The sequence below is a fragment of the Podarcis bocagei genome, assembly GCF_964188305.1.
Source record: "Podarcis bocagei genome assembly, chromosome: 5".
NCBI lineage: Eukaryota > Metazoa > Chordata > Lepidosauria > Squamata > Lacertidae > Podarcis > Podarcis bocagei.
Genome location: NC_138129.1, coordinates 96,096,498 through 96,114,952, shown reverse-complemented (window position 1 = coordinate 96,114,952; position 18,455 = coordinate 96,096,498). Strand labels below are relative to the sequence as shown.

The 18,455-nt window shown below is 47.4% G+C and overlaps 1 protein-coding gene across 1 annotated transcript in view; it reads right to left on the bottom strand.

Annotated features, from left to right (window-relative positions):
- Positions 1 to 18,455, bottom strand: part of LOC308587132 (ADAMTS-like protein 2) — a 42,948-nt gene that overhangs the window by 21,943 nt on the left and 2,550 nt on the right. Inside the window, exons 2-6 of the mRNA XM_081194565.1 lie at positions 14,919 to 15,061; positions 12,605 to 12,680; positions 8,792 to 8,894; positions 7,523 to 7,668; positions 5,557 to 5,680 (exon numbers count right to left, since the gene is read on the bottom strand). Coding sequence (XP_081050691.1) covers positions 5,557 to 5,680; positions 7,523 to 7,668; positions 8,792 to 8,894; positions 12,605 to 12,680; positions 14,919 to 15,061 — 592 coding nt within the window. The remainder of the gene's footprint in view (positions 1 to 5,556; positions 5,681 to 7,522; positions 7,669 to 8,791; positions 8,895 to 12,604; positions 12,681 to 14,918; positions 15,062 to 18,455) is intronic.

The window sequence follows — 18,455 nt, the reverse complement described above, 5'->3', positions numbered from 1 at the left end:
GTTTTCCGTTTTGGAGGTGCTTCGCAAAACGAATCTCCTATGGGCTTGCTTCGCAAGATGACAATGTCTTGCGAGTTCCTGCTGGCGTTTTTTCCTTCCCCCCCCCCTTTTTCTAAGCCGCTAAGCCGCTTATCAGCTGATCCGATCAGCAGATATGCCGCTAAAAGCCGCTAAAAGCCGCTAATAGCGCTAATCCGCTAATCCGTCAATGGGCTTGCTTCGCAAGACGAAAAAACCGCTAGACGAAGAGAATCACAGAACGGATTCTTTTCGTCTTGCGAGGCACCACTGTACATTTTTCATGCATTCCTTTTTTAGTTGTATACTTACTTTAGCTGTATATTTAGACCATCTGAGGTGTATGTATGCCTCGGCCCAGTATACCTGAAGGAGCGTCTCCACCCCCATCGTTCTGCCCGGACACTGAGGTCCAGCACCGAGGGCCTTCTGGCAGTTCCCTCACTGTGAGAAGCAAAGTTACAGGGAACCAGCCAGAGGGCCTTCTCGGTAGTGGCGCCCGCCCTGTGGAACGCCCTCCCATCAGATGTCAAGGAAATAAACAACTATCTGACTTTTAGAAGACACCCGAAGGCAACCCTGTATCGGGAAATTTTTAATGTCTAATATTTTGCAATTTCTTGTGTGCTGTAAGCAGCCCGGAGTGGCTGGGGAAACCCAGCCAGATGAGCAGGGTATAAATAATAAAATTGTTGTTGTTGTTGTTGTTGTCGTCGTCATCTGCATGGTGAAAGAGAGTGGGGAGGCCATTTCTCCACCATGAGAGGGTCCAACATAATGTATGAACTGGGCATGGGCCTAAGTTACTGGGTAAATCTGCCAAGGTGTTCTATTCCAAGGATTCTAATTCATGAGCCTTCTAAAATGTGCATATATGAAACATAGGAGGCTTGCAAAGCACAGATAATAAATAGGTAAGGCTAAAGGACACCGGAATGGTTAAGTCTCCTCAAATTTGACAATGTGGTGCGGTGCTCATCTCTGCTTTCAGGCCGAGGGAGCCAGCGTTTGACCGCGGACATCTTTCCAGGTCAAGTGGCCAGCATGACTAAACTGCGCCAGAGCTCACAGAAATACCGTTTACCTTCCTGCTGCAGCAGTACCTATTTATCTACTCATGCTGGTATGCTTTCGAACTGCTAGGTTGGCAGGAGCTGGGACAGAGCAATGGGAGCTTACCCCATTGCACAGATTTGAACTGTCAACTTTATGACCTGCAAGCTCAAGAGGCTCAATGGTTTAGACCACAGTGCTACCCACTACTACTACTACTACCAGTGGCGTAGCGTGGAGGGTGCAGCGGGGGCCGGCCGCACCGGGCGCAACATCTGGGGGTTAGGGTTAGGGGGCGCAAATCCACGGGTTAGGGGGTGCAAATTACTTGCCTTGCCCCGGGTGCTGACAACCCACGCTACGCCACTGACTACTACTACTACTACTACTAATAATAATAATAATAATAAACTCATCCTCAGCTGAAAATTGTTTCAGCTTTAGCTGCCGTAGATATGCATATTAATATTAATATTAGGGGGATGGGAATAGGGACAAAGACTCTAGAAAACGCTGATGAGTTGATTGAAAGGTGTAACATTTCTATCTCTTGACTATATGGCTGTCCCAGCTAAACTTTTGGAGAGTATGCACCTTGAGGTGGATAATTTCAGAAAAGCAAGGGCTACCTCTCAGTGACAGAGCAGGTGTTTTGCACACATAAGATCCCGGGCACCTGCAGCTTGCAAGTCTGGGAAAAACCTTTGCTTGACTTCATGGAGAGCCTCTGCCGGCCAGAGTGGATAATATGTATTGTCCTGAATGGGTGACTGGCCCAACATAACAGAGGGCAGCAATATATCTATTCTTCATTGCACATCTCCCTAGGATCCTGTTTCCCAATTAGCCCCTTCCTGTTTCCCTGCGGAATGTTTCCTGGCATCCAGCATGCAGCCCAGAGACCTCGCTTATTGCAGGATCCGGGATGAAGGGATTTGAAAATAAGCGAATACTTGTCCTTCAACAGCCTGCACAAGATACCACTGCCTGCAACTGGAGAAACCCTACCAAGAACCCAGAAACAACACAGCACTTTGGTGTCTTGAAGCACCAGGCCTTCCTGAGATTTCTTTTTTTTTCCTTTTCTTCATGGATAGCAAAATATATTTCAATTTCTGTAGTACAGTATAGATCACATAATCCCTTGCAAGTAACAGAATAGGTCATAACAGACAGTTCGATACATTTTGGAATCGGCTAACAATTCTATATCCCACCATCAACAACCTTCCCTGACCCACAATGTTCTCCCTATTACAAAAGATGCAAGTGAGGCTTGGGAAGACCATTCCAGTGTCAGGTACAGTTTGTCCTCTTCTCACCACCATCTGTGCAAGAAAATTTTTTCATTGCTCACTCTGAGAAAGAGGAAAACTACAGCCTTGCAATCCAGCACCTCCCAGGTTAACAGGATGCCTCCTTACAATCAGTTGTGTAGATCATTCGCAAGAGATCCGCAACCATGTTGTGCCCATTCAGTTTACATTCACAGATTCAGTCCCAAAGCATGAGGTTGATTACAATTAGTACACTAATCTTCCCACACGTCCCCCTTAGAAAAAAGTACACGTATTTCCCAAAGACAACAGGATTTATTTGATAAAATTCTCAAATTATATTCTGAAGATGGAGGTTGGGGGGTTCTCTTTAAACAAGCAGCAGAAAAGGACACAATGTGATGAAAATTCTTTGGGTGGATCCTGGCTTATAATGTCTTATTGTCTTATAATTGTCTTATAATGACAATTACAGTGCCATCATAGCCAATTTAAAAACAAAAGCAAAAAGCTTTTTGGAATGGATGAGTCGACCATGTTAACACTGATCTAGCAATACTACAATCTGCACATATAGTTTGTAATGTTCTAGGAACAGAAATCTCCCTCACACTTCTATCTAGAACCTGTAAGTGAGTAGCCTCTAAAAACAGTGTGTTTGTTAAGGGTACTTATCAGACCTTGTGGTCTCTTCCAACTCTATGATTCTATGACTCCTTCAGAGCTTACACAGGGTGTTGATCCAAATTCAGATACTCGTATTTCCTCATCTTTCTCCAAAAGTGGATACTGTTTCTGAACAAGTGCAAGCTGGCTGAGGATGTGGGAAGAGGGATTCCAACCTGGAAACAGGGTGATATGCCCTAAATATAAATTTTTGGGAGGTGTGATTTATATGGCTTCTGTGTTGGTATCAGTTTTGTGTGCCTTCGTTTAAATATAAAAGGCAAAACAATTTCAATCTGCGGATTTATTTTAACACAGAAATAAATGTCGCTGTGCACACGGAACAATACTCTACCCCCATCTAGTGTTGTGATGATCATTGGAAGAGTCATCGATTTGTGAGCCTGACTGAACAAACAGTCTCAGCTGTCTGTGTTTAAAGGACAAGGGAGGGGGGGGGGAATTTCCTGGTTTCTGTGATTCCACTTCTGCAGAGGCCACTACCTCCATCAGAATCTGGAGTCCTCCATTTCATCTGTCTCTAATGTTTCCCAGTCCACTCAGAGGGAAAGAAAAACACAGGTAGGATATTTTGCTCACGCAACATTGATTCACTTCCATGCAGTGTTTTCTAACCAGCCTTCTGGCTATCCTATGCCTCCGCTCCAAATTGTCCTTCACTTCCTTTCCTGCCGATTCCCATAAACTCTTTCACACTTACACAAAAATCTCACGTTTGGCAAAAGCACAAACACGAAGTGCGGAGTAAAGTCTGTGTGCTTGCAAAAGATCTTATGGAATTGTTTTAAAAACAGAATCTGAAGGTTCGTTGAGATCACCAACATTAATTTATTAAATTAGTATACCACCCTACAAGGACGCAGGTGGTGCTGTGGGTTAAACCACAGAGCCTAGGACTTGCCGATCAGAAGGTTGGCGGTTCAAATCCCTGCGACGGGGTGAGCTCCCGTTGCTCGGTCCCTGCTCCTGCCAACCTAGCAGTTCAAAAGCACATCAAAAATGCAAGTAGATAAATAGGTACCACTCCGGCGGGAAGGTAAACGGCGTTTCCAGGCACTGCTCTGGTTCGCCAGAAGCGGCTTAGTCATGCTGGCACATGACCCGGAAGCTGTACGCCGGCTCCCTCGGCCAATAAAGTGAGATGAGCGCCACAACCCCAGAGTCAGCCACGACTGGACCTAATGGTCAGGGGTCCCTTTACCTTTACCTTTATACCACCCTACAGCCATAGATCGCAGGGCATCAGATATTAACATCCTGGAAGTGAACTCTCTCCTAAGGCAGAACTGCACATCACGTACAAACGCATTTAACAAACTCTTCCCAGCCATCCCAAATCAGCTTTGGAAAGAAAAATTCTGGAGCAGTGCAGAGGTAGGAAAGGGGTGCAAATAACCCTTCCTCTGCCTCCTGCTTTTCTGCTGAAAATGTCCACCAACGCTGTAGCTGCTTCCCCCCTTCTCAGGACTGTAGATGTGTGTTTGCAAGGTAAGCATGCAACTGGAACCCCTTAGGGTGGGAAATGGCGACAATCCCCATACCTTCCGTAGAAAAACAACAGGCAGGATTAATCGCCACATCCCATTCCTCTGCTTTAAATTACCCCCTTCTGAAACCGCTTTTCCTAATCAGAAATTGCCTTTGGGGGTTTTGTCGTGAACCTTTGTATGTACAGTGGTACCTCGGGTTAAGTACTTAATTCGTTCTGTTCTTAACCTGAAGCACCACTTTAGTGAATGGGGCCTCCTGCTGCTGCCATGCCGCCAGAGCAAATTTCTGTTCTCATCCTGAAGCAAAGTTCTTAACCCGAGGTACTATTTCTGGGTTAGCAGAGTCTGTAACCTGAAGCGTATGTAACCCGAGGTACCACTGTAATGCGTAGTTCTGCACTTAAGCTAACGTGATTTCTCAGTTCAGTTCTGCACCTTCTAGCACAAAGACTCAAGGTAAAGGTAAAGGTAAAGGGACCCCTGACCATTGGGTCCAGTTGTGGCTGACTCTGGGGTTGTGGCGCTCATCTCGCTTTATTGGCCGAGGGAGCTGGTGTTTGTCCACAGACAGCTTCCGGGTCATGTGGCCAGCAGGACTAAGTCGCTTCTGGTGAACCAGAGCGGCGCACGGAAATGCCGTTTACCTTCCCGCTGCAGTAGTACCTATTTATCTACTTGCACTTTGACGTGCTTTCAAACTGCTAGGTTGGCAGGAGCAGGGACCGAGCAACGGGAGCTCACCCCGTTGTGGGGATTCAAACTGCCGACCTTCTGATCAGCAAGCCCTAGGCTCTGTGGTTTTACCTACAGCGCCACCCGCGTCCGCACAAAGGCTCAGTAGCACCCAACTATATTTTATGTTAATTCTTCAAGCTCCTTCTTGGTTGTTGCTTTGGCTTCAGGTATGGGGTTGGGGGAGGGGAGCTCCTGCTCTAGCCTAAGCGATTCTTCTGCCAACTTCCTGAGGAGAAGCAAGAGGGGTACCAAGACGCAGTGTAGGAAATAGCTTAAGTGCTATTAGCAAAGTGTACCTAAATGCGAGATCCCCTTTCGGAAGCTACCCGAGACGCGGTAGCAAGTAGTTCCATCCCCTCCGCATACTTGACACCGATCCATCACCTGGGAAGAGTAGAGGCTGCCATCACACCCGATTGGCTGGAGAGAGAGAAAAGTGGGGGCAGACTTAAGAGTGCGAAAACTTTCCGTGAGTCTAATCCATACCCCAGACGAGAAGCCATCTCTTCTGAACCCCTTTAATCACTTTCAAAATTGAAACGCGCGGATCGCTGTGCATTTGCTCATGTTCCATCCTTTGTACAAAAGACTGTAAGACGAGTCCATCTCATTCAGCGTGCTGCTCTCACTGTGGCCAAAGAGATGCCAGTGGCTGCCACGGCCAGTTGCCCAGGAACGTACAAAGACAAGGAATGTTCTTACCGTCCACTTTTTATTTAGTATTTACAGAGAGAGGCTTTATAACCCAGCCTATTGGAATACAAAATGGGAGGTGTGAGGAGGTCAAGAAACTAGTGAAGAAAATATAAGATTTGAAAATATTAATCTAATTTTTGTTTTTAGCTTTGAACTTTGGGGTTTTTCTTTGTCTTTATTCTTTATTCTTCATTTTTCTTTTCTTTCTTCTATCAACTGTTTTTCTACTGTGTATTTTTTTATCTGTTTTGCTTGTGTAGTTTAAATGTTGGAAGTGGTTTTTATTGTCTGTGAAATATTAATAAATATTGTTTAAAATATATATATATATAACCCAGCCTACTGGGTAATGGCGTTGTCCTGAGTGAATCTCCACCCCCCCATCTCTCCCACTTCCTCATTCATCATTCTCTTTTAATATTAGAACTTTTATTTACAACATACCATAAACCCTGCACACCCCCAATACAGAAATCCACCCTCATTGAACGTGAACATAACATACAGTAAGCATAACATACAACAATACAATCAACCAAATAAAAGTCTCCCTTTATCCTGTATCTGGCTTCCTTATTTATTTCTTATAAGCTGTTTCCTTTATGAATAATTATTAAGATTTTTCTAATTATAACTTGAATATCCACAAAGTCTCCTGCAGACATTAATCGAAACAAGTCCAGGTATGTATTTTAGGGCACTGTTTTGTGAAGTATTCTCTGCATTTTCCCCATGCTTTTTGAAACTCTTGTCTAGTGTGATCTCTAATTGCCTCTGTTAATCTAGCCAGTTCATTATACTGTTTGTCTTGCCATTCCTTTTTCGTTGGCACAATTTCTTTTTCCCACTTTTTAGCAATTAGGATCCTTGCCGCTCCTGTGGCATAGAGGAATATTTTCTGATCTTCTCTTGCTACACCTGTGTCCGTTATCCCTAGTAGAAAAGCTTCTGTATTTTTCATAAAGTTATACTTAAACATTTTTTAAGCTCGTCATATACTATATTCCAGAGGTTTTTTATTTTTTCACAGGTCCACCAAACATGTATAAGTGTCCCCTCTGTTTTACCACACCTCCAGCACAGCTTTGTTTTTGTCTTATACATTTTAGCTATTTTGGTAGGTGTTAAGTACCTCATTCGTCTTTCTCATCATCTCTCCTACAGGTGCTGCTACGTGCCTTCTGTCTTTGAGCTCTTTGCTCTCCTACTTTCAAGGCTCGCCAGGTTCTGGGAGATGGAGGGTCTGGAAGGCTTTCTAAAGACACTGTGTGCGTCAGCTGTCGCCCCCTGGTGGTGCTTCCTCCTCCTCCTCTCCCATTATTTCCCAGCTTTCCCCCTCATCTGCCTCCGAGCCGTGACATCCCTCAAACCCTGTTGTAATTCTAAACTGACAAGCATGTCCCTGGCAATGCCTGTGGGAAACTCGCAAGCAGGGCATAGGCTCCCCTCAGCCCTTGTGATTCCATGCAACTGATATTCAGAGGCATACTACCTCCAACAGTGAAGGAAGAACATAGCCATTGTAGGTCATTCCTGAGTCCAGGAGGTGGGTTTACCATGCTTTACCTCACACTTCCCACTGATGCAGACCCCTTGGTAGGCCCTATCCTTGCACGACGTGCCATCCTGGGCGCGCGCCATCAGCTGCCTCTCTCCATTCCTGGTGGTGCACTGGAGATCGCATGGCTTGTTAGAGATGCTGGTGTAATCATCTAGAGCAAAAACACAGGAGAAAACTGGAACACAGGGTGACATGGCAGCGGTCCAGGAGAAGATAGGCAGAAGGCGCTCTCCTCTAAGGACCAATGGGATCAGGCTGACTCTGCTGGAGCTTTGTGCAAGCTGGGTGCTAAGGTCAGTTAAATGATTTTAACATCCACTGCCACCCAACTGAGACATTGGGCGATCCTGGGTGAGGAAACCTATCGGCTGAATTTATGCTACCGACGTGGTTATCACCATCGCTCCCGCCTCAACACTGCTTGTTGTAGCTCCTCGAAAGCATAGCAAGCTTTATTGTGGAATGGCTTTTTCATGGACTAGAACCCACTTTACTCAGAACAGTGATTACTCACTGATGGGAACACATTTTCCAAGCTTTGAAATCCTCTCCCATTACCTGAATTAAAGAAGCATAAGCTGTGGGTTAAACCACAGAGCCTAGGACTTGCCGATCAGAAGGTCGGCGGTTCGAATCCCCGCAACGGGGTGAGCTCCCATTGCTCGGTCCCTGCTCCTGCCAACCTAGCAGTTTGAAAGCACGTCAAAGTGCAAGTAGATAAATAGGTACCGCTCCGGTGGGAAGATAAACGGCATTTCCGAGCGCTGCTCTGGTTTGCCAGAAGCGGCTTAGTCATGCTGGCCACATGACCCAGAAGCTGTATGCCGGCTCCCTCAGCCAATAAAGTAAGATGAGCGCCGCAACCCCAGAGTCGGCCACGACTGGACCTAATGGTCAGGGGTCCCTTTACCTTTACCTTTAAGCAAGCTAAGAAGGCTGTGTTATCACCAGTGACTGATGTTGGAAATGGTCACAATCTTGTTGAAGAATTCCACCTGAACTTTAGCCTACCACCGTTTCTCTTGCATTTCGTACCATTTTGGCCCCACCATTAACACTTTCTGTCTAATCTATATATCTAACCCTGTGTGTCGTTGCATGCTGCAGTTTCTACTCCACAAAAAGTTAGGTCACAATGAATCTCTGTCTTTAAAGTGCCAGGGGACGTCTGCTGTTTTGCTCCAAGAGTCTTACGGATTGAAGACTCCACCAAGCCTTGTAAGTGCAGCAACTTCATCTGAAAGCTTCTGCTGAGTAACGTAGCGAAGGCAAACCTGGGTAGAGAGGCATCCACTGATAGTGCTGCTTTCCAAAGGCCTTGGCGTTGAAACTGGCGCACTGGTACTGCTTGAAGCTGGCGGTGTTGGCAGGACAAAGCTGGAGGGAGAGAGAAACTCAGCTCATCACGGAATCCCCTTTCCTCTCAACGAAAGGCAGGCCAGGGTGGGTCTCACCATAGCTGTCAACTTACAGATTTGAAAATAAGGGGCCAGCAGCCTCGGAAATAAGGGATCAGCAGCCAAAATAAGGGATTTTCCAGGCACAGGTATGTTCACCTTCTGAGCCCCTCCGAGCCAAAGGCAGAAAGCCCAGCCAGCAACCAAACGAAGCCTCAAGCGGTGGTTCCCACAGCGCAGCAACCCGGCAAAGGGGATGCAGCAAGGGAAACCACCGTCACCTCTCCGCTGGAAGCGCTGAGCAAAGGCGAGTCCCCAGGCAACGCGGCCGATTTGATCGGCACAAGGCATGCAAGTTCCACACCCCAGTCATTCTTAGACTCCTTATTGGGTGAGCAACGCAGCCAAGCAACACAGTTGGAGCCTCCCTCCTCCCTGGCTGGCAGGGAGAGGAGCGGCTTCCTTTGAAACCCAGGAGATTTAAGGGACATCATCAATAAGGGACAGCAGCGGGACACAGCGCTGGGATAAGGGACTTTCCCGTCAAATAAGGGACAGTTGACAGCTATGGTTCTCACTGTATTTGCAAAGGCTCTGAACTTCAAGATGTCAAGCAGGTGGGGCTTTTAAGATCTCCAGATAAAAAGAAAAAGACTCAGGGCAAAAGTAGGACAAGATGCCAGCAATGCAATTGCAAGATCAGCTTTTTAAAAGCAGGCCATTGTTGGGGGGCGGGGTCGATCTGGATCCTGGCATGGCAAGGAGGCCCACTGTAGTCTTGATCCAGATGGTGCCTCAATTGAGAAGCAGTTTCCATATGTACCGGAGGGGTGGGTCAGATTTTTTTCTCCCCCTGCTATGCTAAATTACCTTACAGGGTTGTTAATGTAGATAACAGAGGACCACGTGGGCCACACATGGCTTCTTAGAAGGGTGGGATAAAAATTAAACAAACTCCTTTATTTCTGAACTCCCTAGAGCAGCGGTTCGCAACCTGTGGGTCCCCAGATGTTGTTGGACTACAACTCCCATCATCCCCGAGCTCTGGCCTTGCTAGCTAGGGGTGATGGGAGTTGTAGTCCAACAACATCTGGGGACCCACAGGTTGAGAAAGGCCGCCCTAGAGCCTATGGGTGCCAGGGCACTCACAAATGCTTCCTGTAGCACCTGGGAAAGGTCTCTGTAAACAACCCCTCAAAAATCTAAAATGCTTGAGACGGTTTCCTTCTTCCCACTAAGCTAAGTTTGACCGGCTCTGCATCGTCCTGAAACATGCCCATGCTTCACTGGGGAGCAGGATCAGACCACCACTTTTGAACAGAGGGCAGGTGGAAAGTGCTTATCTCTGCAAACGAATTTAATGAGTGGGGCAGCCCAGCCAGATTGGCGGGGAATAAATAATAATACAGTAATGTGTGTGTGTGTGTGTGTGTGTGTGTGAGAGAGAGAGAGAGAGAGAGAGAGAGAGAGAGAGAGAGAGAGATGTGGGCGGGGAGGGCCACAGTATTTTGTGGTCCTGTCTCTTTTAGCTGTGGCAGCTACCGTATTTTTCGCTTTATAAGACACACCAGACCACAAGACGCGCCTAGTTTTTGGAGGAGGAAAACAAGAAAAAAAATATTCTGAATCTCAGAAGCCAGAACAGCAAGAGGGATCGCTGGGCAGTGAAAACAGCAATCCCTCTTGCTGTTCTGGCTTCTGGGATAGCTGCGCAGCCTGCATTTGCTCCATAAGACGCACACACATTTCCCCTTACTTTTTAGGAGGGAAAAAGTGAGTCTTATAGAGCAAAAAATACGGTATTTTGTGTTCTAACATGGGCCCATAGTGCAGCCGTTTTGTGACAGGCGGCCCTTTCTCCCTCCTCCAATTGTGTCCACTTCTTTCAACCATCATGCATTCATTTCCTGTCACTCTGTCTCTCATGAACACCCATTGACACAAATACATAAGCACCCACCCTCTCTCTCCCCTTCATTCATCCACTACCCACTCATTCATTCATGTTTTCTCTCTCTGTCCATCTCAGTTTAGGGGTGGCAATGTGGCCCCCAGGTTGCAGATTTTACCCATGTGGTCTAGGAGGATCTAACCTCACTATTCCTTTATAACCCCCCCCCACACACACACACACCCAGAATGCGGGGGGGGGATTACTGCCAGATGTTCCCAAGAGTACAGTGGTACCTCGGGTTAAGTACTTAATTCATTCTGGAGGTCCGTTCTTAACCTGAAACTGTTCTTAACCTGAGGTACCACCTTAGCTATAGGGGCCTCCCGCCATAGCTGTCAACCTTCACCTTTTTTGCGGGAAATTCCCTTATTCCAGTGCCGTTTCCCGCTGCTATCCCGGATTGTTACATATCCCGTAGACTGACAGGTGAGGCTGCTGATCCCGTATTTTCAAGACTGCTGATCCCTTATTTTCAAATAAATAGTTGACAGCTATGCCTCCCACTGCCGCTGCACCGCCGCGCACGATTTCTGTTCTCATCCTGAAGCAAAGTTCTTAACCCGAGGTACTATTTCTGGGTTAGCGGAGTCTGTAACCTGAAGCATCTGTAACCTGAGGTACCACTGTGATCTTGGAGCAGACTTCAGCACCCTTCTGAGGCTGCAGTCCTGGGAATAAGCCCCGCTAAACTCACGGGAACTCAATGGTGCTCACTTTTGAGTAGATGCATATAGGACCGAGCTGCAGTTTGCAGCCTGGCAAGCCCAATAACCCATTCTCAAGTTCCATACATATTGATGCCTCCATATAGATAGAAGTAACCAACCAATTGCTAGTTGAATTCTATTTGATTTCATGCTCATAGCAGCAGGGGTGGAGGAAGAGGGCGGTGGGGGTGGTCCGCCCCAGGTGTCATCACTAAGGGGGGGTGACATTCGGCACCCGCGACTCCCAAGCCTACCCCGAGCCATCAGGGGAAGGGGCAGAGCTACGCTGCCTTGCTGGCGGCCTTCCCCCCTTCCCCCTTAATTTTGACAGCTTGGGGAAGGCTTAGGAGTCACGGGTAGGTGGCGCGGCATTGTGCCCCGCTCCTGGGCTGCTTCGGGGGGGGGGGGAGAGACTTCCCTGAGCTGTCAAAAGGAAGAGGGAAGGGAGGAAGGTTGCTGGCAAAGTGGTGTGGCTCCCCCCCGCCGCCGCCCAGGAAGCAGCCCACCATGGGCGGCTTGCCCCCTGGGACACTCGTCCCATCCCCATGGCCCTGCCCCCAGGTGCACAGCATTTGCGCTGCTCCAGGTGCCAGTGGGACACAGGTGGCGCTGTGGGTTAAACCACAGAGCCTAGGGCTTGCTGATTGGAAGGTCGGCGGTTCGAATCTCCGCGACGGGGTGAGCTCCCGTTGCCTGGTCCCTGCTCCTGCCCACCTAGCAGTTCGAAAGCACACCAGTGCAAGTAGATATATAGGTACCACTCTGGCGGGAAGGTAAACGGCATTTCCATGTGCTGCTCTGGTTCACCAGAAGCGGCTTAGTCATGCTGGCCACATGACCTGGAAGCTGTACGCCAGCTCCTTCGGCCAATAAAGCGAGATGAGCGCCGCAACCCCAGAGTCGGCCACAACTGGACCTAATGGTCAGGGGTCCCTTTACCTAGATGCCAGAGCAGCTAGCTCCACCTCTGCACAGCAGCCCACAGAAAGAATCCATGTCTAAATAAGTATCCAGGAGACTTGCTCTTACCTGCTGCTGGCACAGTTGGTAGTGCTTGGACTGACCCAGACACATGCTACTATTTGTCCCCTGAGAAACTTGCAGCCTGCAAGAGAAAAAAGCAGTGGAAGTTTTTGCTTCCTGGGCTCAGGGGCCCCATAGCCCAGGCACAGGCAAACTCGGCCCTCCTCCAGATGTTTCGGGACTACAATTCCCATCATCCCTGACCACTGGTCCTGTTAGCTAGGGATCATGGGAGTTGTAGTCCCAAAACATCTGGAGGAGGGCTGAGTTTGCCTATGCTTGCCATAGCTTCTTCTTCTATACAAGGTTTGAAACGTCATCGCAACACCCGTAATTTCTGTTGCCCTTCTTTGTCAGTTTGTTACTGCCATCATACACAACCCAGAAGTGGAGAGGAGAAGCAATCGTCTCCAAGACTGGGATGGGTGTAAGGACTCCCATTCCTGGGCTTCTATCTGAGTTCATTAGACCTGTCCCAGAACCTGCTTTTGGTCCTGGAACATGATCAAAGTGCCTCTGAACATGTGCAGAGTGCAAAGATGGAAAGATACAGCCTTGCCCACTGCAGAGGAATGGCTGATTAAAAAAAAAACTATTGCACTTGACAGAGATGGCAAAGTTAACATGTTTAATTAGAGAAAAATCATTACTGACGGTTCTTAAGGACTGGAAATTTCTCTTTGGACTTTTTACGCAAAAGAGAAAATTAACTTGTAATATCTGGATTTGAAGATTGAAAAAATACTGATGTATAGAAGATAGAACGGTTGGATTTTAATGAATGAATACTATTTTTGGCTGCAAGAAATGCTTTTATCTTTTCCTCTCTCTCTTTAGGTTTTTCTTTTCTTTTCTACTTTCTGCCCTTTTTCTTTTTTTATATGATGATATTATAAAAAGATAATCTGTAACGGCTATGTATTTCTGTTTATCTTTGAATAAGTATCAATAAATAACTCTCTTTTTTAAAAAGAACATGTGCAGAGTGCTATTTTCTCAGCAATAAGTAACCCCAGCCAGCACTCATGCATGCTGCAATTAAAGGTAAGTCGGGAATTACTAAGTGTGTGTCATCAAGACAGGCACGGGAAGTAGGTTAGCTTCTCTTGGGAAATGCCTGTAACTACCAAAAGCAACTACCAAAAAAGAAAACCCCGCAACCCAACACTCCAAACCCCTGAAAAAGCACAGCTTTCCTAAACAACCATCATTACTAGCCCTAGATCTATGGAGTCCTTTAGAGCAGACTTCCTGATCTGAAGTCAGGAGGGTGCAAGGCTCAGCTCTGAAGGACTGGAAGGACCATGGGCAGAAAGACAGACGCCTGCTTCAAGTGCCTGGCTTTGTGCAGCTTCTTTTCATAGTCCTGTTGCATGGACTCAGCGGGGCTTTGATGCACAAACCGACCCCTCCTTCCTTGAGCGAATACTGTCATTACATTCCATGGAGTGTGCATAGATAAATAGAATTTTTTTAAACGGGGTGACTGGAGCTGTTAGCCGTAGAGTTGGGTTTGCTGTTTTTCAGAGAGACACTGGGGTGCCTTGTTAACGGCGCAGTTTATTTCAAAGTATGTTTGAGAATCCTGCCATCTCCAGACGGAAGGCACCTCGGCGTATCTGGACCCTAATTATGCAGCCAGCCAGCCCACATAAAAGAAGTTTTCCCCACCTTTCCTTTTGACGGAAGGAAAGAGGAAAGGAAGCGGGGCCTTGATCAGGCTTCCTCCGCTCAGAAGTGCGTTCATGCAGAATAGAAAGGAGGGATTTGGGGGTGGGGGGGGTGTTAGGCAAAGCATATTGAGTTCTTGGTTGGCAGGCCTCATTAGCGTCATGGGATCTGGAGTAGCAGGTTCAAAGAGGTGCCTCTTCAAGGCTTCCCATTCAGCTCTTGGGAGAGGAGGCAGGGGCTTCGGCAAAGGCCTCGCAAGCCAATTCTGGACGGGAATTTGAGTGGGCGGGCCGAGGACGAGAACGCGGCTGGAATTCGTGAGAACGAAATCTGTCATCGTCATTGTGCAACGCCTCCCCTTCCCTTTCAGCCGGGGAACCGGCTCAGGATGTGAGTTTGTTGTACCTCAGGAGGATGAATAGAGCAGCCCGCTGGGACCCTGGGAATACAATGATATTCAAAGGAGAAGGGGCGCAGAAAAAGAAGGGAGAGGAAATGAGAGGAACGGGGCCAAACACAGAGAAGGGGGACTAAGGGAGAACCTCGACTGCTGGCAACTTTCCCCTTCCCTTCTCTGCTCTTTTTATACCGCGGTGGCGACAACAGCTTCAGCTATTTGTCACAACGTTCGTGCCAAGCTGGTACTTACCTCTGCCGTAAGCAGTGCCTCTCGCGGGACATCACCCCCCCTCCGCAGGTACGCGAGCAGGTAGACCAGGAGCCCCATTCTCCCCACCACTTGGTGACCTCTTCGTTCCAGGTACCGGCTCCTTCTGGTGCCTCCCTACTGTCCTGACAAAAACAGGGAATGGTTAGCATGGGGACTCCATCCCCGCGTGTTCCCCTAACCACACAGCTCTGCCGCTTTTCATATACACATGCTTTTTGAGCTAGCCGGGGTTTTTTGTTTTATTTTTGTGGGCAGCAAATGAACCGTCTTATTTGGTCGAGACTGAATCACGCCACTGGAGAATGCTTGCCACATGCCCTGCGTTTTGCTTAATTTCATGATATTATAATAATAATAATAATAATAATAATAATAATAATAATAATAATAATTTATTATTTGTACCCCGCCCATCTGGCTGGGTTTCCCCAGCCACTCTGGGCGGCTTCCACAAAGACCACAAATACACTAATATATCATACATTAAAAACTTCCCTGAACAGGGCTGCCTTCAGGTGTCTTCTGAATATCAGGTAGTTGTTTGTCGTTTTGACATCTGATGGGAGGGCGTTCCACAGGGCGGGCGCCACTACCGAAAAGGCCCTCTGCCTGGTTCCCTGTAGCTTTGCTTCTCGCAATGAGGGAACTGCCAGAAGGCCCTCAGCGCTGGACCTCGGTGTCCAGGCAGAATGATGGGGTTGGAGACGCTCCTTCAGGTATACTATTCATACTATTCAGGTATGATATATTTTGAGTTTTAGGACTTGCGTTCCCCTGCTGTGGAACTGTGGGTTTTAAAGTTTGGGTCCCATTTGCCCAAGGCTTTTAAAGCTGTAGCATATCACTAACAACTCTCAGCACTTGTAACAAACTACAGTTCCCAGCAGTGGCGTAGCGTGGGTTGTCAGCACCCGGGGCAAGGCAAGTAATTTGCGCCCCCTAACCCGTGGATTTGCGCCCCCTAACCTTTACTCCCAGATGTTGCGCCCGGTGCGGCCGGCCCCCCCTGCACCCCCCACACTACGCCACTGGTTCCCAGGACTCTTTGGGGGAAGCCATGTCTGTTTAAAGTGGTGTGATACTACAGTGCAGGTGGGGACTTCAATGATTTCAAGATTTCAGTAAACAGAGAGTGGGTAGCCCTAAGTATGATTATATTGACATATTGTCCAACGGTAGAAAAAAAACAAAAACAGATTGTCTTTTTCTGAAACTCCCATAATGCTTGCTGTTCTGATTCAACTGTGGATTCAATTATTTGTCCGGAACTCCAGAACTTTGTGCTGGTATTCTCAGTCTGCCCTCTTTCAGGCCTTGCCCAAGACATTTTGCTGCCTTCGGTGGAGAAATAGATACACGCCACATTGCACAGTACCCAATTTGTTTTGGCACCTGAGGCAGAAAATATCAGTCACCCCTCCCACTCCCTGGCAGGAAAAGTGCAACAAACTATAGAAGAATCATAGAATCATAGAATGATAGAGTTGGAAGAGACCACAAGGGCCATCGAGTCCAACCCCCTGCCAAGCAGGAAACACCATCAGAGCACTCCTGACATATGGTTGTCAAGCCTCTGCTTAAAGACCTCCAAAGTAGGAGACTCCACCACACTCCTTGGCAGCAAATTCCACTGTCGAACAGCTCTTACTGTCAGGAAGTTCTTCCTAATGTTTAGGTGGAATCTTCTTTCTTGTAGTTTGGATCCATTGCTCCGTGTCCGCTTCTCTGGAGCAGCAGAAAACAACCTTTCTCCCTCCTCTATGTGACATCCTTTTATATATTTGAACATGGCTATCATATCACCCCTTAACCTCCTCTTCTCCAGGCTAAACATGCCCAGCTCCCTTAGCCGTTCCTCATAAGGCATCGTTTCCAGGCCTTTGACCATTTTGGTTGCCCTCCTCTGGACACATTCCAGTTTGTCAGTGTCCTTCTTGAACTGTGGTGCCCAGAACTGGACACAGTACTCCAGGTGAGGTCTGAAAAAAATAAAGCTATTTTTTTTACCCTTTCCTGAAACCCAAAATCTACCAGAGGCACCCATCTCACTCTGCCTAATGGTAGAACTGGTCCCACGTGGCACCTAGTTTCACCAATCCTACTAAGCCCATACAGATTACCAGATGTGTGGTGTAAAAAAACACACCCTACACACGATTCACACCACGGCAGTTTGGTTATCCACTCGGCTTGTCACTGGCTCAATGGATAAGAGTGACATTTGGCTAGCAATCTGCAAGGGATTATCAGCAATCTGAGACTTCGCTCCTACTTCTTGAACTCTCCAAGAAAACATGGCAACTGGATGTACCAGTTTGCAATCCGTCTTTGTCAAAGTACACCTGCAAACGTGATGACTTCAAACACATTGTAGGCATGCACCAAGGAGCCATGACCATCCACTGTTCCTAGCCCCATGTCCTGAGTATTTTGAAGTTTACGTGCATCCTAGCCATGTTAAAAGCGTGAAACAGCTCCAAATTCCTCTGGGTGGACAAAATGTGTTTGTCTTGGTCCTTCTGTCTTTCTCTTGTCTCCTTTCTGAAAAGCTCAATTGCGTCAGACAATGATGAGTGGGTAGAAGCCACTTGAATATAAAAGAATGGAAGAATATGTCCACAGTGCAGTGTCTGAAACTCCCATTGTTCTAGGCGCATTTTGCGACAGGGAATTTCATTAGCGCAAGCAGTTTCTGAGCTCTGGCCACAGGTACTGTGCCTAAGATTTCAGATTAAAACTGCAGCGTGGAAGGAAAGGAGGACCTTTTTCTGCCTCCCTACTTCCAGCCACTCTCTGAAGAGAAGAGGCCCTCTTAAGAATATATGGAGAGTGGGCAGAGGAAGACTAGATCATGTGAAAAATGAACATGTAATATTTTAGATGTAGTTCAATTCATTTTCAGCTTTGTATTCTTGTTATAAAAAAGTGTGCCTACACATTCCGTTGTTGCGCCCATGACCTCGGTTTAAGGTGCCATTTAGCTCCTAGCTTTCATATCTCAGTTTCTAACACTGCCACAGTGGGAACATACAGAGCACCATGATTAAGGTGAACTGCGTGCCAATATTGAACCAATATTGAGAAACCGCTTAGCTAAAAGATTGAAGAATCGCTGTGCAGCATGGGACGAGCCTTTCTAATCAGCTTTTTTATAAGGACAGATAATCTGCTGCGTCTATTCATCGGGATTCCCACTCACAGAGGAGGCCACCTTGCACTTCTGCGTGAGTCACTGCTCTGAGCATGCCTCTTCCCAGAGGCACTTCTACAGCAGCAACTCGCACAGAGATGCAACAGAATACCTCCGCATGTGCATTTAGGAAGGCAAGATCCGTAGCAAAGAAAATAGTTTGTGAAACAACAGGGAAGTGTGCATCCAATTTATTTCAGGCGAAGAGTGTGTCTCAGCTGCCGGCGGTTTGTGGCACGGTGGCAAAAGAGAACATAGGCCTCATTTGAGAGGGGGCGACAGCCCCTCCCAACCTAGACGCGGAGAGAGATGTCTCCCTCTGGCTA